General features: G+C 48.3%; 1 protein-coding gene across 2 annotated transcripts in view; it reads right to left on the minus strand.

Annotated features, from left to right (window-relative positions):
• LOC119450917 (serine/threonine-protein kinase tricornered) overlaps positions 1-25,622 on the minus strand; it is a 104,980-nt gene that overhangs the window by 51,188 nt on the left and 28,170 nt on the right. Inside the window, exon 1 of one of the 2 annotated variants that reach the window (XM_037714384.2) lies at positions 11,327-11,478. The exons of the other annotated variant lie outside the window; for it this stretch is intronic. Within the exon in view, the coding sequence (XP_037570312.1) occupies positions 11,327-11,362 (36 nt within the window). The 5' untranslated portion in view covers positions 11,363-11,478. Of the gene's footprint in view, positions 1-11,326; positions 11,479-25,622 lie in introns of those variants that run through there. 2 annotated transcript variants of the gene reach the window in all.

The following is a 25,622-nucleotide window of genomic DNA, read 5'->3' on the forward strand; positions in this document are numbered from 1 at the left end:
AATTTACCTGCATTGACCACGTCAGCTACTGATCTCGGCAACTGATCACACTCCTGAATTGCCAAGTGGAGGGACGAACAAGTGGAGTTTAATGGGGACGACCATTGCCAGTATGTAGTGACCTAAAGACACACCTCGCAACATATGCTGTCGTGTAATGCCATTCTGTATAGATCCAATTGACAGAAGGGGGGGATACTGTGCCAAAACAATTCATGGGCTACAACAGAGTGCATCTGATTTATTTCGACCCTTCAGGGCATTAAAGCTCACCGACAGTGGCGCATATGAGTATTTTGCATTCCACTGTCATTGGAATTGGGGGCCAGGAATTGGAATCACAACCATGTGCTCCACTGCAAGATGTCATAGCCACTCAGCCACTGCAGCTCTCATACTGTACAGTGGAAATAAAACACCCCAGAATTTTACTGTGCAGCAAGATAGCAACAATGAGGATAGCTTTCGGGACAATTTTTTACACAGCAATAATAACACTCCCCTTTCACATATTCACTGTGCTTCTACTTTCAATACTTATTCTTCTTCTATATTCACCACAGAAGATCAGTCTGATCTGCCGGATGTACCCGAATGAAACTACCGATTTATGTCACCTATAGAAACAACAGCTGAAGGTCTCGCATGCCTGATAAATAACCTCAAGCTAACCACATCCTGTGGCTTGAACGACATTAATTCTAAAATTCTCAAAAACACCGTAACAGTGTCTAGTAAAATTTTTTCTCACATCTTGAGGCAATCATTAGAGACTGGACTGCAGCCCTCGGACTGGAAGACAGCAAAGGTTAAGTCGGGTAATAAATATGCCCCTGAAAACTACCGTCCAATATCATTAACATCTATATGCTGCAAAATGCTAAAACGTGTTTTGCTGTAAATGTCTACAGCCACTTGGAAGCCAACAAATTTTTTTTTACTAATCAACACGGATTTCAGAGAAATTTCTCATGTGAGAAACAATTATTCGACTTAAATGATTTACATACTAACACGGAAGAGGATGTATAAACTGATTGCGCTTTTCTAGAATTTTCAAAAGTGTTTGACCTTGTAGCACATTACCATTTGATTTTGAAGTTATCTGCTCTTAAATTGGATTCTCTTGCAGTAGCATGGATTCGCAGTTTCCTATCTAATCGTCAGCAATTCACAGCAGTTAATAATTTTTCCTCTCTTTCACACGTTACTTCAGGTGTACCACAAGGCAGCATTCTTGGACCATTACTATTTCTAATATACATTAATGACTTACTGAATAGCATTTCATTCCTTATCATTCCATTAAGGGTGACAGTGATCATGCAACCCTCCGAAAAGATTTATCACTTATTTCTCTTTGGTGCAACACTTCGCTAATGAAGCTTAACGTTTCTAAATGTAAAATTATCTCTTTTAGCCACAAGCACACTAACTCTACTTTTTTTTTAACACATAAATAACATCCCTATTTCAAGGCAATGACAGTGTACTAGAAAAACAAGCCCATTTTCCAACCAACTATTCCTACTGTTCACATTCAAGGAAGCTTATGAGTGATGCTGTAGTCCACAGACATGACAGCACTCAGCAGTGTGCAACGACAAGTGGCAGATGGACTGACAGGCAGATGGAATGACTGGATGGACTGATTGGGTTGGACTTCCCAAAGCAGTGCATAGGTTATTGGAGATGGTGCAGTTCAGGGCCCCATATTCAGCTGTCATCCCTGTGATACAAAATGTTCTACAGGCTGCATTAATACTAGTGAGTGTCCCCAATCAATACCAAAAAATGTAGAGTACGTTTGGGCATTGCAGTATTCTTTGACACTAGTTATTTGTTTCATATTCTCGTAGTAAGCTTACAAGTAACCCTCTGGCATAACAAATGGCGTGAAACTGTTCTGACCTAACATACAAGTACAGTTAAAGGGGCCCTGCAACGCGTTAGGAAAAGCTTGCTAAGCAGTGCTGATAGCGTCGCCTTGATGCGATTGTGTTACTTCATAAATAAGGAGTGACAAGAAAGAGTGATGCTATGATAATTAGTTAAAGATGTAATGTGCGATTTACATTTGCATGATATTGCAAGCAGTGCGAAAAAAGCTATGGCCTTACGTTTTACTATCTGAAGTATTTAAAAGCCATGGGCAAGCTGTTGCAACAGCAGGAATGACACATCACATGCCAAGCCCTGTGGCACCCCAAGGGACACCTCGGCAGAAGCTGCTGTAATCATAAAAATTATATGCCACGGCCTCCGCGATTCGACCACGTGCCGCCCGATCATGGAGGCCATGGGAACGCCATGGAATGCCTTCAACAGCCTCAGCAGGCTTGTCAACTGTAGCATGCCGACTTCCTCCAATGGGCGGAACCATTTGACTTCGCGAGAGAGTCAAATGTGCACCTTAAAGCCACAATAATAAGAGTGGAGGGCAACTCTCACTTTGTTTGTACTTTGAATCTTTTTTCTGACCGACAGCTAGGGCTTCTGTGGGTCAATTTTAAAAAGTCCTTTTGCTCTGTGTTCTACGACATGCTGAAAACAGATCTAGAGCAAACATGATGGCCCGTAAACGGTGTTGCAGGGCCCTTTAAGTGTACTTGAAGTGTTCTTCTTCGCAGAAAAATTGATAGGCAATTGCAGGTCAGTGCGCAGCTCACTCTAAGTACACGAGCGTTCTTGCAGCCCTCGCAACGTGGATAGCAGCCAGCACCGTCGACATGCCGCCACCTGTGCCCGTTTCCCCCCGACGGCCTTGCCAGCGCTGCTGCGGCTGCACACCGGCTGGAAGCGGCGCCGGGGAGTCGGGTGCATCCGGCCAGCTTCCTCCGGCAAGCCACGGCTCGGAAAAAGGGAACACATCCGCCACATGCGGCCACTCCCGCTGGTTCCGGCCTCGATTTGCCGGCGCAGCTAGCTGTACACGGACCCGAGCTAGGCGAAATTTGGCATGGGGCCTCGTCGTGTTTTAGACTGTCTCGTGAGCTCGGCTAGACAACGCAGGAACGACCTTGAGAGAAGGTGCGCGTCGATTTCCAAAACGCAGAACGCAAAGCACTGCGGGTAGCACTGCGTTCGCCAACTGGCACGCACATGAAGACGCAAGCAATGCGATAACGGTCGGACGACACGTCTGAACAAGGATGCTCCTGCTGGAAACGTGTTGGATGCGTTCACAGCTAACACGCGTCGGACGGTTTTTCGCGCACTCGCGCTGCACGCGAACGTGGCACCGTAGCACCAGTCCACTTGCTCTGTTACGCTAAAGTTCAGACACAAATTCCGTTCCTAGCACGGGCCATCGTGCACCGGCAGGGGCAACACGTGCAAACAGCCGCGACAAATCCGACGCTTCGCTGCGCAGCCAGCGCGTTGTCGGTGGGCCGTGGCGACCGACCAGTTCAGGGTCAATCACCGAGGATTAGGACCGTACACGCAGTAACGCTTACCGAGCGCACTGTATATTTTCCATTCAACACTGCAACCACTTCGTGAACAGCAACTTCGCACCTCTCGAAATGCAGATCTCTCGACGGCGGCTGGCCACACACGCTCGCCTTTCGCCAGCGGGCAGGATGCGGCAGCAGACGGCACTTTCGTGACCTCCGGGCAACATTGGGCCCGGGAGAAACTTCTTTTATGGCCGGATAATCGGCGCAAAATCCCCGCGACAAACATCCGCTGGGCGCAGATTCGAGAGGCCCGACGGCGACTACGACGGTGTAAAGCTTCACCTCCAAAAGTGCTAATGGCTCGCGGAAAAGTCATCTCTGCCCGTCTCTTTCCGGTGCACGCACACGGTATGACGTCAACACCAGAGAGAGAGAGCGCGCACTTCAGTTCAGGCCGTATTAAGCCACCATAGCCATACGCCAACTCTTTACGACAATTAAAATCAGAAGGCCCGTATGGGACTTCTGCCTACTTCCAGGCACGTTTAAGCACTGTCTATGTATATCAGAAGGCCCGTATGGGACTTCTGCCTACTTCCAGGCACGTTTAAGCACTGTCTATGTATATATTTTATTATTTCTTTTATGCCATTACGGATACATGTTTTCATCCAACGCGCAACTTCGACACAGAAAAAACCTGGAGGCGGGATTTCTCCGTAGGGTGGTCCTGGCCCCTTATGACATCCAAGGAATGTGCGTGCGTGTGTGGGTGGAGGACGTGGATACGGCTCCCACTAGCGGCCAGTTTTTTTTTTTTTTTTTTTGTGCACATTCAATTCCTTACTAATTATCATTGCTACATTTCAATTAAAACAACAAGTGATTTCCTCTCAGCTTTCGTTGGCTTCGTTATAAAGGGTGTTATTTTTTTAGACCATACAGAATTTTTAAAAATCGCCTGTGACAGATAGCGTAATTGCAGTTTTTGAGCTGGATCAGACGAAACGGCGGGCATTACTCGCACGAGATATCGAAATTCATAACCGATTAATTAATAAAAAAGAAACTTACAGGCGGCAGAGGCCAGTGGGGCCCTGTACTGAGGGGCTCCTACCACCGCTCCTTAAAATATTTACCAGCCAAATAAAGTTTCTATATATATACTAATTAACTTTTGAATGAATTACTCGAAGGCACACATCGTAATTTACGAATTTTGGCGGTTGAGCTTGCGAGGCATATCCACTTGGAACGACTTCTTAGGTTTCGAGATATAGGCAGTATCAATGCTTCCTTTATTAGATGCCTGCCGCGTGGCAGGCATCTTAAAAATGCACTATTGTTCCACTTACTTATTTTTAACCATTGTATGCACTGAAGCACAAAAGTAAGTGGAACGCCCATGTATTTCGTCACACACACCTTAGGAATGAATACTTCGAAACTGGCGTCATCCCGAAAATTCTTTCCAAGTTGATACACCTTGGGATCTCGCCGGCTACAATTCGTAAATTACGATACGTGCTGTAACGTTATTAGTAGAGCTGGGCGAATGTCAACTATTTCGAATACGAATAGCAAGTATCAAATCGAATAGTCAAACGCAGACGCATATACATTATTTACAGAATGAATATAAATGCCGGTATAGTTATTGGCAGGCTTGTAATCACTATACAGGGTGTTTCAGCGAACACTTTCAAAAATTCTTAAAGGTTGCCTGTGGCAGATAGCCCAATTCTTGTTAATGAGCTGGTCTACTCTAAAAGGCGGACATTACATGCACAACAAATTGACATGCATAATTGAATAATTACCAATAATTCACTAATTAAGTTTTTAACTAATTACCTGATGGCCCATATTGCAATTTAAAAATTGTAGCCGTGGAGTTCGCAAGGCGGATCCACTTGGAATGAATTCTCGGGATGACAGCAGTTTCGGGATATTAATTAGCGAACTTTGCGGAGAAATGCATTGGCGTTGCAGTTAGTATCTTAACAAAACGTCGCTTTATGCATTCAAGCAAAAAATTAACTGGAACGCCAATGCATTTCTCCGCAAAGTTCGATAATTAATATCCCGAAACTGCTGTCATCCCGAGAATTCATTCCAAGTGGATCCGCCTTGCGAACTCCACGGCTACAATTTGTAAATTGCAACATGGGCCATCAGGTAATTAGTTAAAGACTTAATTAGTGAATTATTGTTAATTATTCGATTATGCATTTCAATTTCTTGTGCAAGTACTGTCCGCCTCTTTGAGTACACCAGCTCATTAACTAGAATTGGGCTATCTGCCACAGGCAACCTTAAATAAATTTTGAAAGTGTTCGCTGAAACACCCTGTATAGTGATTATGATTACAAGCCTGGTAGAAATCGATAGCTATAGCTGCCCCCCCTTTTTTTTTTTTCACTATATAGTGAAAAAAAAAAAAAACGGCAGCTATAGCTATCAATTTTAAGCGATCACTAGTCATCATTACAAAAACTGATTTTAAAGAAAGAGTGGCTGCTACATGACTAGCTTTCGAGAAAGGACGAATAAATGGTTGCTGAAAAAAAAGTGACCAGCAGTTGTGGAAAAGGAAAAGGTGCTGGTGTGCGTCGTAGACAAGTGTCAAAGGGCCCGCGGGGCACGAAACACATCGTTGGTTGTAGCAGCGTAAAAGCTAAACTGCTACCAAATGACAGACTACGAGCAAGCACGCTTCCGCTGCGAAACCAAAAAACAAAGCTCGCATGTTACCGCCTGCGATGCTTCGAAAACTCTGTTCAGCCGACGGGGAACAGTAACCGGAGTTTAGCACACGGTTGTTGCGAAACACTTGGTTAGTTTCGAATATTAGAAAATACCGAATAGTTCATTTTGGAATACGAATATTTAGCGTGTAATGTTCAATTCGTATTCGAAACTTAGAATATTCGCCCAGCCCCAGTAATGATTTAAATATTACCGAATGTTCGTTAATCAGTGGGCCTCTTCGATTATTCGTTCCTGACAGTCCTGGAATGCCCGAGACGGTGCTTTCAGCCAATGAGCGTTGCGTATGCAGCCTTTCTGACAGTCGTGTCAGAAACGGATAATCGAAGAGGCCCAGTCTATTATGCATTTCGATTTCTCGTAGTAAAGCATCTCGTAAAGGTAATGTCCGCCCCCTACAGCTCAATACTAGAATTAAGCTATCTGCCACAGGTGATCTTTAAAAAATTGTATGGTCTAAGAAAAATACACCCGGTGCGTTGTCTTCACACAGCTGACTTGCAACTATAAGCATAATGTGCTGCATGTTTCAAGTAACTGAAGGTCCTCCATCTCGAGCGCCTACGGGTCTGCCACGGCACACGCAGACCACCGAGCCCTATACAGATCTCTGAGGGCACTCACTGAGTCGCGCAACGAGGACGTGCGGATAGCAGAGCAGGGAGGCTTTGCTTTTGTGCGCAAGCCAATCCGCCTCGGCCAAGGCAGACGCCGACCACCTATCGAGCGGCCAATCCCGAGACTCTTCGTAGAGTGGAGGGATGTGCTGGTCAGAATACCGAAGCGCACTCGTCAGAGGCAAGACCACGGGGGTGAACGCAGAGCGACGGCCTCGCGTGTACGGATCCGCGCACCGAGAATGCGGCATACGCCGATGCGCGACCCTACTACCACATGACGCAGCACGGCAACAAGAACACCAGGCACCGTGGTACAGCCGCGCCCGCGCGTCCGGCTCCAGCCAACTCACCCCGTCCTCGCCACTATCCTCGAGATTCGCGAAGAGGTCCTATTACAGAGGGCCCGCGGGATGCCAAGTGATAATTTTCGCGGACAGCAGAGACGCCTCGAAAGGTCGCGAATACCGTACTGGGGGGCGTAAAAAGATGTGGACTCCACAATTTGGAAGTGCGGGTGGACACGCGGGCGGCGTGGGCGACGAGGCCGCGCACACGCTGGCGAGCGAGGACGAGGCAAGAGAGCGTCCCGGCCCTCCCTAAAGTCCCTAGATATCTTTAGAAAATCTAGGAACTTTAGCCCTCCCTATCCGTTCCATTCACCGAACGACCTCGCCGAGGCAAACAGGCTCTGCAGGCGGCCCAAACTCCGCCACGCGGAGCCCATGCGCACTGGACGTACGCCCCCCGACAGAAGACGTCCTAGCCGAGTGGCGTCCTTGCAAGAAGGGCCCGCGCCCTAACCCCTTGGACGGCGAGAACGCCTGACTCCAGCATGGTGCCCCTATACTAACAACAACACCGGTCACCTGCACCAAGTGGCACGACGAAGCAGGTGTCGCAGCTGGAGTGCCCCGGCCGGCTACGAAGAAAACCTGCAGTAATAGCCGCACATGAGGACTTCTTTAAACACTGCACCAAACAGCGACGGTCGAGACCGCGCAACGTTGAACTCCCTCTGGGACTTATTCGAACGCGAGGCGGGGATCGGCCTTCGTCTGTCATCTCCCGCTTTCTCTTCTATTTATCTCACTCCCCTATATAGGCCTTAGGGCAAGTAATTTTCGATATATAAAATTCACTAATTAAGTGTCGGTGACCAAATAATTTTGAATGAGTCTTTGAAAAACTATGAACCACTGGTGTACTACATGGGACACGAAAGTTAATTTTGAGAAAACTACCTGTATGAGAATTAAAAATATGAAATCGCTCCTACAATATCCACATATATAGCATTCATCAGAAATAAACCAAGCGTTCCCAGTATGTAAAATACCTCGAAGTCACTACTGCCGATAATTTGAGGTGGGACAAACATATTAAGAACATTTGCGGATCCGCCAACGTAAGCTAGGCTTCCTAAAAAAAGGAGGCTACGGAATGCCACTCCCAATGTCAAAACTATAGTAAGGCCACCCACCACTGGAATACGCAGGTATCGTTTGGGACCCTCACAGTCAAACCAAAATTAGTAAATTAGAAAGAGTCCAGAGGTTAGCGGCCAGGTTCATTTTTTCGTGCTACGAAAAGAAAACAATCCCCGATTGCGCGCCTTGACAGGCCCGGTCTAACACCCTTGTCTCAACGAAGAAAAACAGCGCGGCTTAAATTACCGTACGAGCTTTATCATAAAAACTTTAAAATACAGACGCATACCTACGACGTCCACAACGAGTATCGGCTCGTACAAACCATCCCCATGCCATTCAGCTTTACACACCAAGGGCTGACACATTCAAATTTCCGTTTCTCATTAGAAGCATTGTTGATTGGAACAGCTAGACTCTACGCCAATGTGTTCACAGTATGTGGCTCCGCCGAAATGTTTCAGCAGAGGCTGGAAACGCTTTTTGTGTAAACGTGTTCGAAATGTTGTCTTCTCCGAATTTGTAACATCCCGTAAGGACTTCAAAGTATTGGAAATGAATATATATATATGTATATATATATATGTACACACACCCCGCGACGTGTCATGCGAAGCATTTTGCTAGCCTCGTTTGGGGTTGGCCAATGTTTTGCGAGATGATGTTCACCCTTCAACACATGTTGTGAGGATGTAAAGTACTGTATATCAAGAAAAAATGGCAGTCTCCCCGGAAAATCTACGGGCGCGGTGGTCGGCCACGCTACTCAGCTCAGAACTCCTAGACCAACTTTGGGTCGTCCAGCGAGCCATGGATGCCGTGCGGGAGCAACAGCTCCCAGTGGCCATCTAGGCGGCCCCAGGCCCGGGCCGCCCAATCGCCGGATTTCAAATAAAGTTATGTCACTCATGATGTTTCCGTCTGTCACTGTGTCAAGCGGCGAATCGTGCGTGTGCGACGCAAGCGTATGTATGTGTGATGCCAATGTAAGATCGAGCTGCCCTCCGGGCAATGTCGCCCTGCCACTACAGAGTCCCCGGAATAAACTGTGCTAGCACTCGAGCCCTATCCAACGCCAGACGATGAAACACCGAAAACACTGCCTGAAGAAGTGCGTCCTGATTGTTATTACAATTAACATTATTCGCGTGCCTGACACTGAATACGCATGTTGTCATAGCGTGTAGTAAGCTTTATGGAGAGATTAACCCAACTGCCGCATTTCTACAAGCCTACCTAAAGATCTGCTACCCTTGGATTACATATGTCATCATTGTTATTGGAAGCATGTCGACGACGCCGACAAAAGCATTCTTATGGAGAGAAAAGTGGCGATTGAAAGACGAGCTCCCCTTTCCCCGTCAAAACTGCGACACCGAAGACTCCACAGGGATTCCATCGTCGGAAACATAGCTATAGGCCACATCAGTTAGGCTTCAGTGTTACTACCGATTCGTGTGAAATTCTCCATTACGTTGCACCTCTCGCGGGAGGGTTAGCTCAGAAAGCTGCGCTTAAAAAAATATTGTCACTAACGAGTCCCACACAAGAGACCTTTACATCTTTTAATGCGATTACCATTGTTCGGGAACTTGGTGTACTCTTTGCTACGTCTGTATAACTTCTTTCAAGCTAACTATAGGGCGTCATTGGGTATGTGCAAAAGGCCATGTGATGCTAGGTAAGTGAGCATTTTTCGGCCAATCCCCCAGAATATGTATGGGCCACTGGGTGCCCGGATGGACAAGCAGGACAAGATTCAAGACGTGGAGAAGTCGCAGCAGTCAGCTTTGCACGCCAGTCATCTCTGTCCCCGAGCCTTCGATACGGGCTGGTGCAAATCATCGCCACAGCTACCACGCGTCCACTTTCGTCGCCGTTGAGACGCCACACTGCATCGCGCGTCGACTGTCGCGCGGAGTTTGGCGCGACACATGTGTAGACACGAATAAAGCTGCGGCAATCGTGTCACGTGCATCGCGCAGACGCGTCTTCCATGGTTGGATACGGGGAATGATAACGCGCAGCAAAAAAAGAAATAGGGAACAGGAAACTGGTTAAAAAACGTCCTTTTCCTCGCGCTTGTCAGTCACCACGGATGAACGCGTGCTATGCAAAGAGGGCGTTGTTGCAGCAGACGCCCGCTGCTGCTGTGCCGGTGCGTTCGTTCTTTCGAATTTCCCCAAGCGGAAAACAGCGCACATGCCGAGCGGCACTGGTTGCAAGCATCGACTCGCGGTCGTCGGTGCGTGGAGAACAAAGAAATAAAAAATAACGGCGGTGCAAAACGCAAAATATAAAAGGAGACGAGTATCGACGAGTCAAAACGGGGCACGCACAGACACGGTGAATGCGAACTCACCGAGGCGGTGAAAAGAAAATGACGATGGCTGCCATCGTGTACACATATATATCGACGCGCCCGCGTGTTCTACACCTACCGTGTGCAGCGCAGAACGGGCCGTGCCGGTCAACTGGCGAGCGGTACTGCACGCGATAAGCGGTACGCGTCAGGAAGGGGCGGCGTTCGCTGGCAGACTACCGGAGGCGCGCTCCAACCGTCGCAGCCTCCCGACAGGCAGTGCACTAGGGCTCCGTGTTATTTATAAGGGCCACCCAGACACTGCTCCAGCGAACGAGGTGCGGGAGGACAGGAAACCGAGGAAACGCGAGTGCACGACGACGCGACTGCCGTGCAAGCGAGGTTCGCAGTGACGTTCATAAACAGTACCGTCCTACAACCGCCAGAAACAACGAAGCACGCAACGCTCTCCTCACTGCCGAGCGAGCACAGCTGGTCGCGGCAAGGTTTTTAGGGCAGACGACGACGACTCCGTGGCGCGAGCAGACGACAAAGCGAAGCACGGCACCGCCGTGGCCGTCTGCGCAACAAAGCACCAGCACGCGGTGCCGCCGCACCACGCGGCAAGCACAACTTTCTCAGCACGCACATACTACGCGCATAAACAACGCACACGCACCAGCTGTGGACGCCGCTATCGGAGTTGCGCACAAGTGCCCGTCTGCTGCGGATCGCCAGGCGAGACGAGCCTCTTATCGGCGCGCGGCAAGCGAGGATAGGATGCACGTGAGACGTCTTCGGCATTACCTGATTTCGGCCCTCGAGCATCGCGAAAACCTTCATCACCGGTGGTCCCGAAGAAGGCCCCGGAACACACACCTCCGCAGATCACGTTTCGGTCGGCCGTCGCCATGGCGACGCCCAGAGCGACCGCGCCGCGACGCCACTGTCGCCGCTCTTTTCGTCTGCTCTCGGAGCCGCGAAGGTGCGAAGTCTCCGCGGCGGACAAGGACGCTGCTGATTATTCATCGCGCGCGCGCGGAGATTGAACCTGCCAGCTGTGCCGTCGCAGCCACTTCCAGCTTTCACGCGGCATTCCGGCGAGACGAAAGGGAAGCCACATCAATCTCGCACGAGGCAGACGTCCTTGCAACCGACAGAACCGGCGAGAAGACTCGCTTATCGGCGGGGCCCCTTGCGTAGTACCGTTCAGTGGCGCAAATCAAGACACCGATGCACACCGACAGACAGCGTGCTCGACCTATGCAGCTATATAATATCTGACACCCGTAGCGCGCAGAAAAGGTCACACCGATGCGGCGCTGTCCTTCTACTCGATGTACCCAAGTTCGCAGAACCGCACAAACAAAAGCAAAATACGTACGAAATAGAAAAGCCGGCTTTCAGGACATTTGACCTCCCTAGTTGTCGCTAAGCAAGCAGTCACGTAAGGCTATTCAGCTTAAGTATGGGCAAACCGCCACTTTTAGAACGCCTTGCTTCGCGGAACGCCCAACATCTTGCAACTTTAACGCTTCCAACGCTGGAGTAACTTATCCACGCAATGACTTAAGCAGAAAGCGGTAACGCTTCGAAGTCACCGACACTCTTACCAAACTTAAATTCGTGCGCAAAAACAACGAAAGAATCAGATTGAAGCAAGTACACATGCAGGACACCAAGAGCAAACTATCGACTGTTTAATTTTCAGAAAAAATGCGAATATTTAAAAGGTATCGCTTTTTATGAGCAACGCTTAAAACTCATATCTAGGTCCTGACCGCTTCTGCTGATAGGCTACGTGGCTTGGCAGACATTAGCAGCAATAAAATCGTCGATAGTGATGTCGCTAATTAACTAAGACGAGTTATTTAAAGTTTTAATTGCTAACTTTAGGGCACTAGTAATGACGAAATTGTTCGTCATCTTGCTTGCTCTGGTTGACTAGCCTAACGGTCACGCCCTCTGATTGGTTGCAATTATGGTAGGATTGTCTCCGCGCTTTTTAGGAAGCTGGTAAATGCCATCATGGAAGGTTAAAACGGGTAGACTGTCAGTGCAACCAAGCTCGTAATTTTCTTAAAATCTTCCTACTGCGCCTTCAAATATTCTTAGAGCTACGAGAAACTATGTATGGCACGTAACGGCACTGTTCTTTCTTTTTGAAGATCTTGCACAGCTAGTATTCCCAACCACTTTTATATGTATTCACATTTCCCCTAGCTACTGCACTAAAAGATGAAACTGGATAAATTTGTTTAAAGAACTAGTCATTACTCACTAAAAGCGTTAATATATGCATTATTCATGGGTTTCGCTTATATGGTTTACTGGCTATGCTTTGCAATCTATTCATTTTAGCTTTTTGTCTGTATCATTCTCACGCTTCATTTTATGGCATTTTATATATTATTTGCTCACCCCTCTGCGACGCAGCCTAGGGCCTTTACGGATATAAAAATTATGATGATGCTGATGCCCAAGGCCTCGGGCAAGCTAACCAAACTCTGGAAGGGCACTGAGACACGAATAGAACTTTCGTTCAACGGTTTCATTCTTTTGTTTTTCACAATTCCATGCCCTCTACACTGTAAAATAATTTACATCCTTGAAATAGAATAAGGATGTAAATCTGTTTATAACTCCCACAATTATGCCCAAAACGTAACGGCTCCTTTCAAGCAAGTTTCTCTGATCGCGTGGCCACTGTGTCTTGTTTATTGCGATATCAATTATATGTACACTCCAGACGCATTTCCGCCGTCACTGTCGGCGTCGCCGTGATGTTCCGTATAAAGTCCAAGTGCGATAACACCGTGGCCGCGCGCAGTACGATGTAGGTGCGAGTGAAAGCGTGTGAGGGTGAGCCGAAACTGGCGGCTTGATCTCGTGCGCGCAATGAATGAAGGCGGGGAGGAAACGCTCCGTTTTCCACCGCGCGCAAGGCACCAGGGGGGGGGGGGGGGGGGTTCTATCTCCGGCGGCGGCTGCGTATGGCGCGGCTGATCCCGGCCGCGCGGGTATGGTGGCTAGATGGGTAGGCGTGCCGACCGGCGCGTCTGGAGCATAGTTCGCCGCTTCTCCGCGTCATGACGCAAAATTGGCGCTGCGGTCAGTAGAACGGTTCCGCAGCGCGTATTCTGCTACAGGGGGCTGGCGGCGAGCAAAAGAAATAAATAAAATAAAGCCCGTATTGGAATAGTTGTATGTCGTCTGTTCGTGTCAGTTTCAAAGGTGAAGAGCTCCGCGTCTCTCGTACTGTTTGCAAGTTCCTAAGCGATGTGAAATGTTCCAGGTCGAAAAAAATTACCGGCGAGATTAGCAGCGGCATCGCTTCTCCAAAGAAGACCACCAAGGAGACTTACTGCTTCGCTTCGAACTGCAAGTCGGGCTTCAGGCTCTAAATTTGTGACAAAGACAGCGGAAATGTTCCGCTGTCTGACAGCGGAAATGTTCGCCCCGGGCTGCTCAGTAGCTTGCTCAGTATCGGCGACGTTAATGAGCAAGCCGTACACCGAAAAGCGTACTTCGATGAGCTCCTCGACATTGGAAATTTGCAAGCCGCACATGAGGTGCTCAGCGCCTGCGACTTCGAGCACCGCTGCGCTGCTACATGGAAAAGAAAAGTGACTCTAGGCTTATATTCTATATAGCAGGCTATGTTGCATGAAGTTCCTGCAAAGAACCAAGTGCTCCGACTGCTCAGGGACATTACCGAATTCACCAGAATGAGTCTGTTGCTCCCTTCTGAAGCACTAAAAAAACTGGTAGCATCGCTCGAAGACGTCTTCAAGCTGTGCTTCAGTTTAAATGAGTTACGAAGGAACAGTATCGCCGACTTTGTATCCATTCTGCAGCTGAATCCCCCGAATTTGACAGGCTGTGAGCGGCACAAGAAAGAGCTCACAAAAGATGTTGTGAAGTTCTATTCAATTACACTCATTTACTTTCTTGTCAAGAGCGAGAACATGGTGCGCGAAAGCAACAGGGAGAAGAGGAATCACCTGAAGCGGAGGCGTGTGCTGCGAATAATGTTATGATGTGGTGGACCAACGTTGCGACGTTGCTGGCGCCTGGCTATTTATGTTGGTGCGTCTGCTGACTCAAGTTATGAGAGCGTTTCTTGTATTTTAAATATATTCACGAATCTAGCCCAAGACGTATTGCTTTATTTTATTGCAACCAAAGAGTGAACCATATGCACTTACCAACACAATCCGTCGCGTAACAATTCAAATACCGTAACTGCATGAGGCAGCAATATAAACACAATAGCTGGATTTCTCGAAATTGAAACATTATAACTTACTAAATATCACGTAAACACGTTTCCATATACTGTATAAAACCACTGCAGTATTGTTTTATCCACGGAAAAAATGCATCTACGTATTTAATGCAACGGGCTCGAGCGCCGCGTTTATACCAATAAATGTGACCAATCGCCAAGCTAGAAAATTGACTTGAGCATATCGTGTCTTCTGAGTAGACGACAGCAACAAATTCCCCATTCTGGCTTTGCTACACTGCTCAAAACGGCATTGTATAACGCGTACTTCGAAGCTAGAGCAGAGGCAGCGATACTATCAAACGCGCTGCTCGTCTACACAGCGCAGCCAGCCGACGTTGCGCGCAGCTCAGCCGTTATATAGGGTGCCTTAGATATACAGTAACTCTAGGGTGCCTCGATGCCCAGCGCCGCCGTCCTGAACGGCGGCGCTGGCATCGAGGCACCCTAGCCGTTATACGGTCCGCAGCGCCACTTCTGCGTCATGATGCGGAGAAGTGGGGAACTACGCTCGGTCGGCACACCTACCCATCTAGCCACCGTAGCGCGGGCCTTGAAAGCGATCTGCGATGAGTGCAGAGTCTAGGCCACGGTGTAAGAAAGTGAGGAAGAGCCGCTCTTCCTCGCGAGCCAGCGTTTTGGCAGCGTGTCCGCTCTCACCGAGTTACGTGTGTATATGTTTGCTTGCGCGCACGTGACACAATGTTTGTAAGTGTAAATAGTAAGCGAATGTTCACGAGTTTACACGGCCGATAAAACTACTATCCTTACTTCTTACAGCTGTCGACTAATTTGCTATCGCAATCGATGCTTCGCCTTTCGGGTGAAACAGACTTTTTTTTTTTTTTTTTTATCAAGGCGGCACTTGCTTTGCGCATGTGTTTGTCGCCGGTTCGTGGGTGTATTTTGTACGAAGCCCTGCGCCGTATCAGTTAAAATGGCAAGAACTGTACTAAGAGATCTCCACAACGATTTATGTAGCAAGACGCCATAATTTCATAAACATAAAAAAAACGGCGCCTGTATAGTATATACATTTCTGAAGCCTGCAGACAAGTCTCCCTCGGGTGTGTTCAAAGATCAGCTTGACCGGGCATCCCGATTACAATTTTCGCGAATTAATGCTATTTCGAGGACTGAAGGACAGCGACAACGGTCTTAGTTTAGCGAGAAAATTGTCCTCGAAAATTATGAAGTCCCTCGAAGCCAGAAATATGCCTTTCTCGAGATTCGTATCGAGAAACAATGCGCCACGTACACGGGAGCCGAAGCGGATGATCCACATGTCCGGATACAAATAAGATGTGGCCGCGCGGCATCGATGAAAATGACAGGGCACACGAGGTGGCGGTGCGTGGAAAGCAGAACAATCCACGCCGCCGCCCGGCCCTTACTGACCGCTCGTCGCCCGTGAGCGCAAACGGAACGCCTTCGGAGCAAATGCAGACGTATGACCCACGCCGAGCAATGCGGCAGCTTGCTCAAGAACGCAATCCGTGCACTATAGTACCCATCAATCCACTGGGATTAACAAGAGCCGGACATGTATACTTCTTCACCGCATACAATCGCGTTTTGCCCTAACCCTTGGTGTCACTGACCATTGGAGGTCCTATACTGCCAAGGGAAGAACAGGGACCCACAACGAAGATGAGGATATACCGATGCAGTTCGACCCCGAGTGCCGCCCACCATGCCGTCCCACGGCCAAACACCTCTTCTAGGAAAGTCGGGCTCATGAAGAGGCACGCCGCAAATACCTAGACAGGACGACAATTCCGAACTATATATAGGAGACCTGGATCCGACCAGCGGACTCGATAAGCGCGACTCGCTTCTGGCCTTCGCTGACGAGTCTGGTTTGCTGTTCAGACTGCGAGGCCCACGCCCAGACTGATCAGCATCTGCTTCCCCCTCCCTTTCCACCCAATCCCCACACCTGATATTCCCCAAGCACCCCCCACACCAAAGGCCAAAGCGCCAGCCCCGGCCTATGTCATTCATTCGTATTTCGGTTATCTCCTAAAGAAGAAATGGATACGCGGTTCCAAATATCTGAACATTATTACGTGCAGCCCTCCTTTCTAAGGAAGTATTTGCGCGTTCTGTGGGGAAAGCAAGCAATGAAACAAACGAGGCCGGATGTTTGTCGCCGCAAAATATTCTGCGCAGTGCCGACAGCGGTAGCTCGCCTTCCGAGCGATGCCTACAGCGTCACGCGGCAAGCAAAGTCAAAGGACGACCACGAATGCCGCACGGGTGTTGCGAAGGCACAAGGCCTCATCGCACGGAAATGCCAACGGCCTTTGGGCTCCGCACTCAACCCTTTCGTATACGCGACCACTACAGCCACACAGTGGCAAAAAATTGTGCGGCCGCGAACGTAGCGTGGGGTTTTCCTAGACAGTGATCGCGCATTTGGTACTGTGAAGTTGTCGGGCAAACCACGCGCGAAGTGTTCCTGGATATTGTGAACTGCGTGACGGGATGAGGAACGAGAAAGACATCATCGTTATGGGACGTTTTTTTTTTTTTTTTTTTTTTTTTTTTTTTTTTTTTTCCGGTCGGTCGGTCGATCGGTCAATAAATCAAATGTTTATCATAGTGGCCACGAACAGCTGCGGGGTCTTCATACTGTTGCACTTAAAAAGGAGTACGCAAGACAACGTACAGAGTACAGACACTGGTAGGCGAAAAAAATGAGGTAGAAAAACAACGAAAAAGAAAACGAGGAGGCGGGTAAACACAGGAAATCAACTCTGAAAGATGTCCATACAGGCAGAATACTTATTTTGTTTTGGAGTCTTGTTCCTCTTCTTTCTGGGGTTTTACGTGCCAAAAGCAGTTCTGATTATGAGGCACGCCGTAGTGGAGGGCTCCGGATTAATTTTGACTTCCGGGGGTTCTTTAACGTGCACTACAACGCAAGCACACGGGCGTTTTTGCCTTTTCGCCTCCATCGAAAGGCGGCGTGCCATATAGGACAGTGACTAATGTAATAAGGCCACGCAGAAAACGCTGCCTGGTGTATACTTTTGCGGCACGGAAACATTGTACATGATCAAGAAGCTCAGGGCAATGCATGGCGCCATGGATCACCTTATAGAGGAACCGAAGGTCGGATCTAATACGTGTTGATCTAAGAGGTGCGAATTGAGGTATATCTGAGAAGGCTGGACTATGGTGGTCGCCAGAACGGCAAGATCGGTGCTTAAAAATATATATATCAGTTTATTTTGGACGCGTTCAAGACAGTCAGAATTAGATTTGCACGTTCCACTTCAAACAACAGAGGAATTATACTAATGATAATAACAACATAGTAATAATAATCATGAGGAGGAGGAGGTCCCCTTACAGCCTTGTGCTCTACGACCTCCGTTTGCATCTTCATTTATGTATTACACATATTAATTCAATAAAACTCGATTCTGAATAATAACGTCGCGTGTCCGATATTGGGATCGAAGTGCCTATTTCCGCAGCACAAGAGTCGTCCGACGTTCCATACCCGTCAGTCATGCCGTCCTGCTGTCGTCACGAATGCGATCGCGTCACATGCTTCTCGTCTTACACAAACACGTTGACCCCCATCTGGTAACGCCATGCAGAGCGCCAAACGATACTGGACAGCCAACTAGCTGCAAAATGCTTCGCATAACATGAATTCCCACAGTGCGCGACATCTGCATATACTTATATTCTTTCTCGCGTATATATTCCACTAGAACAACTTTCAAAACCCGTAAGTGGGACTGCAAAACGTGCGCTAAAGAAAATCCAACGAGTTCAAATATAGTAAGCGTGGCTAGTCACGCTTGCAACGCGACAAACACTATAGAGAAAGGAAAGAACCGCCGCACATCTGCGGGTGCGTGATATCGTCGGTGACAAACTAAGAATTACAAACAAGCTCCTCCCAGAAAAACGTATACTGAACCTGCCCTTCACTTTTGAAAGAGAGAAGAGCATGCTGGAGTTCGCTCATAGCTTAATGAATTTGCTCCGCTAACACATATGCTATAGGCTAAGTAGAAAATAAAAGCTAGATGTTCCAAGCTAAAAATGTTAGCTATGGCGGAAAGTGATATCAAAGACGCCCATAAAATTTGCCCAAGACGTTCAGGTTTCATCCTGAAAGCAGTGACACGAAAACCGATCTGTAGAGGCAAACAAACAAACAAACAAACAAACAAACAAACAAACAAACAAACAAACAAACAAACAAACAAACAAACGGTTGTTTTGAACACGTCAAACGACTTGACGTCAGGCAAACAAGGGAACCTAATTGACTGGCGCGCATCTGTGCAAATTGTGTTCCAGTTGGACAGAGTATATTTAACCTTGTAAATATTGTTAGATTGCCACCGACTACAGTCGCCGGCGCTTCGTAAAGTGCGCCCTATGTTGGGTGCATTTCGGCAGCCCGGAGACAACACACAGGGCCTAGAAGCTCGGAAACATGTCGGCACGGTATAGCGTGTTCAAAGTTCGGCCGGCGCTTCCCCATCAAAGAGTCGCCCGCCAGGGAGCTGTGACGTTTATCGCCCATCACGACTCCGTCAACGTCATGGAGGAAAGAAAGAAAATAGTAGAGGCCCTGACGTCACGTTTTTGAAGCCGGAAGCACAGCCATGTTGGTGTGCCATCTGCCTTTGCGCTGCCAATCAGCTCGCCGGAGCAGATAGGCGCGAGCTTTGAACTTGCATTGTTACGAGCCGCCGGAAGTGTGTGCAGTCGACGAGCGTCAAAAAAAGAACCCCACGAAACTTCTGTAGCAGTTTTAGTGAAGCAGACGCGCTTCTGTGTTTTTCCGTGGCATGTTGAAGAAGATGAAGACCCGCGCCGTGATTGCTTGAGTACATCTGTTGCTGGCTGACACACTCACAGACCCAAAACACAACTTTCAGGCGTACACACGTACCACAATCCTAAGTCAGTTTTCTCGCGAACAAAATGTGCTGCGATAAAGACACGAGCGGGAAAATCTTATCTCACTTTTTCAGAGGCAGAGAGCAGCAGCGAGAGCTTCGGGAACGCGGTTTCTATGCCAACGTTGACGTTTGGGGTACCAGTCCCAGTGCTCCTTTGCGAAAAAACAGTACGTGACTTCCGCCACACTTTCTCCAGCAAGTCCGTGCTGGCCGGGGCCTCCTCTCCTACGCTTTCCTTCCTCCACGGTGAACGTGCTGTTTGCAAATTTATATAAAAGCATAACCCCTTATACCACTGCGATATTCAATGCGCGTGCTATATATATATATATATATATATCTGTCCAGCGGAAGGTCAGGTCCCCTCGCATCGCCCTAAAATATACGAGCCCCACAGCGCTTATGTCAGCATCCCCCCGCGGGAATATATACTGCTTCTGGAGACAGCGCGCGTACCCATAAATTGGGTCGGTTCGAAGCACCGGTCTGTGCTAACCACGAGCAATGAAGACCGGCTCTCACACTTCACTTGCTGACTGACTGTCGCCAGTGAAAACGCTGCAACCACTGACGCAACAGGGCAACCCGATTTGCAGAAAGGTATAACCCATTACCGCTATAGTGACAGGCGAAATCCTCCGTCCGACGCATTAACGGTGATCACTGCATTTGACTTTGCGACGTCTGCACTGTATCGCCATTTGTCACATCCCACCTGCATTTACTGCTGCTTTTAATATATTCTTCATAATAACTCATGCAACAGTCACTTCCACCCACCTGCACTAGCGTCATCCTTACTGGTCGAGTGCTACATGTTCATGTCATTATCAAGCACAAAACTGTTCCCCCGAGGAAAAATTGTGATCGTTACAAAACAGCTTTCGTCTTTCTAAGCATTGGAACATTGCTAAGACGTATATAAAGAACAACAAAAATGACACAATACCTTCAACATCATGTATAGTGACAGTCCGCTTATGTGTAACTCGGAGTATAGTAACGTTAGTGAGATCGTGTGGACTAGGAAATTACTGTGAACACGTGCTTTGCAGTTCGTGCTCAGTTCTTTAATTTGTACGTTATCGTGCTGGTGGTATCGTGCATCACAAAGTTCGCATCCTCACTTGTTGGCATAAACTTTTTTTTTAATAAAAACACACTGCTGCACGTTTTGATGTCGCCTGCCGGCAGATTTCACGCCAGTGAACTTTGTCAACCTTGCGTTAGCCATGGTCCAGACTCGTTGCCGGCCGCCACGCAAATGGGATCGCTGTTTGACAGAGAAAACTGACAGCACCATCGCGGTCCTTTGGTGACGTCACGTTCTGCGGCTTGCCCGTAGCTCGAGTTCGAAAACACTCGCGTCACACAGCAGCGGGTTCTCGTGACTCGCGCGCTGTCACCGCAAAATGCCGAACACGGCACGGCCGCGCACGTCAGAGCGCAGCATGCAGGAAGATGCTTCCCCTGCCGCGACACAGCAACATCACCGGAGGGAGGAAAAAACAGCTACAAGGCATTGCGCAACAGGAAGAGGCCGACGAAAGTGGAGGGACCGAGTCGTCGCGCGTAAACCAAGGGACGGCCGGTCATCGGCCAAGGCTCGCGGAGGCATGCTTCGGCGAAAATCCTGCTGCGCGACAACTTCGGAGAGCTCCTGAGAAGTTTCACTGGCAATCGTGCGGGGACAACAACGCACCGTCGACGGCGCAAACAACCCGCTTGCCAAGCATGCAAAAACACTAACAAGGCACGCGCGTGCACGCGCTGCTAATACATCTACAGAACTAGGCCGGGCAACAGCGACCCGAGCCTAAAAACACGCGCCACTTTAGTTCCTCTGGCACCATACCAGTTAAAAGTCGGTGCACCCAAATGCTAAACAAAGAGATATGGCATACTTCCTTCGTGCAAAGAATCCTGCTTGGAATCAGCTTCGGTCCTGCGTCGTCTCCATCCCAGACTCTTCACGTCATCGCTATATGTGAACACCTGTTGTGTAACTTTTAACTCGTTTTCCCCCTACTCCTCTGTGTAACGCCTAATGTATTGAGAGCAAATAAATCAAATTAAATGCTTTCTGCCTGTTTTAGTTTGGTCACCTTAGCCCGGGCTGGACGGTAGTGTAACTGCTGTGATCTAGCCGACGACTATGGGCGGAGGAACTCTATCACAATTCAATTTCAATTCGATTTATTTACCAGAAGGTGTCCGCGCGCTGGACTTCTGCATGAACTAAAAACTGAACAAATAAATTTAACAAACACGAAACATAGAAGAGCGATACAGGGCAACATGTATACCTAGAATAACTTCTTGAAGCTGGTCTAGTTGGTAATTCATCTTAGTAACTTGCTTAGTAATATTAGTAGGACAGGACACCACTTCTTTTTCACTGCGTGAACAATGTGTGTGTGTGTGTGTGTGTGTGTGTGTGTGTGTGTGTGTGTGTGTGTGTGTGTGTGTGTGTGTGTGTGTGTGTGTGTGTGTGTGTGTGTGTGTGTGTGTGTGTGTGTGTGTGTGTGTGTGTGGTGTGTGTGTGTGTGTGTGTGTGTGTGTGTGTGTGTGTGTGTGTGTGTGTGTGTGTGTGTGTGTGTGTGTGTGTGTGTGTGTGTGTGTGTGTGTGTGTGTGTGTGTGTGTGTGTGTGTGTGTGTGTGTGTGTGTGTGTGTGTGTGTGTGTGTGTGTGTGTGTGTGTGTGTGTGTGTGTGTGTGTGTGTGTGTGTGTGTGTGTGTGTGTGTGTGTGTGTGTGTGTGTGTGTGTGTGTGTGTGTGTGTGTGTGTGTGTGTGTGTGTGTGTGTGTGTGTGTGTGTGTGTGTGTGTGTGTGTGTGTGTGTGTGTGTGTGTGTGGGTGTGTGTGTGTGTGTGTGTGTGTGTGTGTGTGTGTGTGTGTGTGTGTGTGTGTGTGTGTGTGTGTGTGTGTGTGTGTGTGTGTGTGTGAGAGAGAGACTTATTGGGGTGTTTGCGGGTGAGAGTGCGCGCGTACATGTGAGTTATTTTGCGCGTACTAAGAACGCAACATGTGCAGAAGAAGAAATAAATGCCTATCATGAATCCGGCTATTTCAGCTTCCGCATCGTATATGAGAGCCGTTCTGTATGCTCGCAACAACGCTTACGTCACCGTGACCCCCACCGTCGTCGCTCTGTGAGAGACGACAATGCCGCGCACTCGGAAGGCCTTCGTGCTCGCCGTGCAATGCCAAGGGCGCGCCATTTCCGCCCGGCAGTGCGTGACGTCAGATTCGCGACGACGACGACCGACGCTCACGAACGCGCGGCAGAGCTCTTTGGGTTGTAGCACGGCCGTAGTTGTATTCCAGCGTAAACACGGTGGCCATGACGTGTTTCAAGCTCCTCAATCACTTCCAGCGTATGCAGCCTGCAAAAGCATAGCCTTCGAGATCCGCTTTTATCACTCCGAGGCATCAGTTGCTGGGGCGCGGATTTGGACACGAAGGGTGTACTGAACACACGAGGATCCACGTTTTCGAAAGTTACTCGCCGTTACTGACAGGGGCCGAACAGCGAGGAAGAAATGCTCCGGCGCCGTCGTCTGCGGATAAACTTTGAAACCGAATCGAACAGTGCAACAATTAAGCGACTCGAATATTTTTAGAGTACATGAACAACCTTTTTCACCATTATTAACTCTTCACATTCGCAAAATTAGAAAGTTTGTCAGTACATGTTGTATATATACAAGCACTGTACCCATTATGAAGCACGCCTAATCAAATGCACAAATTCACAACTACAAAAAAAAAAAAAAAGTCTGTTCGCATACTCAGAACGCTTGGCGGATCATACGTGGTCATGAATTATTGGAATGACGTTTTACAAGACAAGGGGCCCGTCAGCAGACTAAATCGGAAGTGCGCGTGGACTGCAAGGACTGCAATGGCAGAGCAGAACAAACACTCTATACAGTGGAAGAAAGGTGTATACGATCGTTTGCACTCTAGCGGTGCTAACACATGGGGCAGAAGCTTGGAGGTTAACAAAGAAGCTCGAGAACAAGTTGGGGACCTTGCAAAGAGCGATGGAACGAAACATGTTCGGCGTAACGTTAAGAGACAGGAAGAGAGCAGTGCGGATCAGAGAGCAAACGGCGATAGCCGACATTAAGAGAAAATGAAATGGAGCTAGGCAGGCCACGTAATGCGCTGGGCAGATAACCGGTGGGTCATTAGAGTTACAGAATGGGTGCCAAGGAAAGGCAAGCGCAGTAGAGGACGGCAGAAAACTAGGTGGGCTGATGAAATTGCGAAATTCGCAGAAACAAGTTGGAATCAGCTAGCGCAAGACAGGGCTAATTGGAAATCGCTGGGAGAGACCTTCGTACTGCACTTGACAGAAATAGGCTGATGTCATATGAGTGGTCGCGGTAGATAATGCAACTGTTGCATGGAATAGTGTTGCAACAAAATGTATTAAAAATAGTGCTAAGAGCACACAAAGGCACAACTTTGAGTGCGAGTGGTTGCAGTTTAGCCGAAAAATCCCGAGTCCGTGAACGAGGCCGCGTGTTCTGTTATGGTAACTTATTTGTTTCCGCTATGGCCGGAGTAACATTTAAGTTATACTTTGGGGTTTAACGACCCCAAACTGCACAGTGGATTATCAGGGACGTAGTGGAGGGCCCCGAATTAGTTTCGACCACCTGGGTTTCTTGGAGGAGCGCCCACTGCATTTCGCCCCCACCGCACACCCCAATCATCTGTAGACCTCGATAGCTCAATGCATACCTGTCCAGCGAAGCACACCTCTGGAACTGAAGAGGACTGCACAGGCCCTGTATCAGGCGCATCTCGCGTCGGCCGGACATAATTGCTGTCGACCACGTCTCATTAATAAGGCGCCGGTCTTTGAAGCAGCGAAAAGCAGACCGCCTACTTAATTACCAGCTCCACATTCACGCGCACGGTATCCACAGGAAATTCATGGCGGGCACGCGAGGCTATAAGTGATTAGTCTTCTATTCAGATTGTAAAAAAACAGCGCGAAAATTAGAACACAGGAAGAGGTTGGACGACACAAGCGCTGACTATCAACTGACTTATTTAACAAATGTAAGGGGCATAGAAAACACGTGGGACAACTGCTCAAGCCGCAGTTAAAGCTAATCATCAGAAAACCCTATCCCGGCCACGTGTCGTCACCTTGCACGAGACACCATTATTAGAACGCCGACGACAAAACTCTGTCGAGGGAAGAAAATTAGTCACTAAGTATAGGTGACAGAAGCATGGCGTTCACGCGATTGGTGAAGCATGTTTCACCCAAACAGATAGATGGCGGCAGCCTTCGATAAATCAGGTGATAGCCGATTGTGTAGTTCAGTCTCCTTTTGTGTCCATGGCCTAATTTTCGCACTGCATTTAATGCGACAGCATTAAAAGCACGCATATAGGCGCACCTCACGCACTTTGTAGTTATCCGTCTGAGAAAAAAAAAAAAAATATGTGTGGCCGATCCCGAAGGCAGTGCAGTCTTAACACAGCGTCTCAAGGCGCTATCTCTCACGGGATAATAATGCGAGAAACTGACACGTGATCCGCACGCGCCAGACGTTTCAGAGAGAGAGAGAGCTCCACAGAGATTTCTGCTCACAAGTGCTCTTTAACAACAAGCCTTAGAATAGCCTATAAGTCTAAATAACTCTCCTGCTGTTTAGCTGCAGAGCAAGCACTTTTGACAAGTGAGTTTTACTGTTATGTACAACTAGAAAGCTACGTGCACGAGCTCGACGCATGGGGCACTTTCCTTGTATCTGGACGCATCAAGAACATCTGCCTGTATAGTATATTGTGAGACAAAATATTTGTTTTTCCTTGACTAACTTGACTGTCAAAGATGGATGGTGTTCTGGGGTC

This window comes from Dermacentor silvarum, chromosome 4 (assembly GCF_013339745.2).
Source record: "Dermacentor silvarum isolate Dsil-2018 chromosome 4, BIME_Dsil_1.4, whole genome shotgun sequence".
Classification (NCBI taxonomy): domain Eukaryota; kingdom Metazoa; phylum Arthropoda; class Arachnida; order Ixodida; family Ixodidae; genus Dermacentor; species Dermacentor silvarum.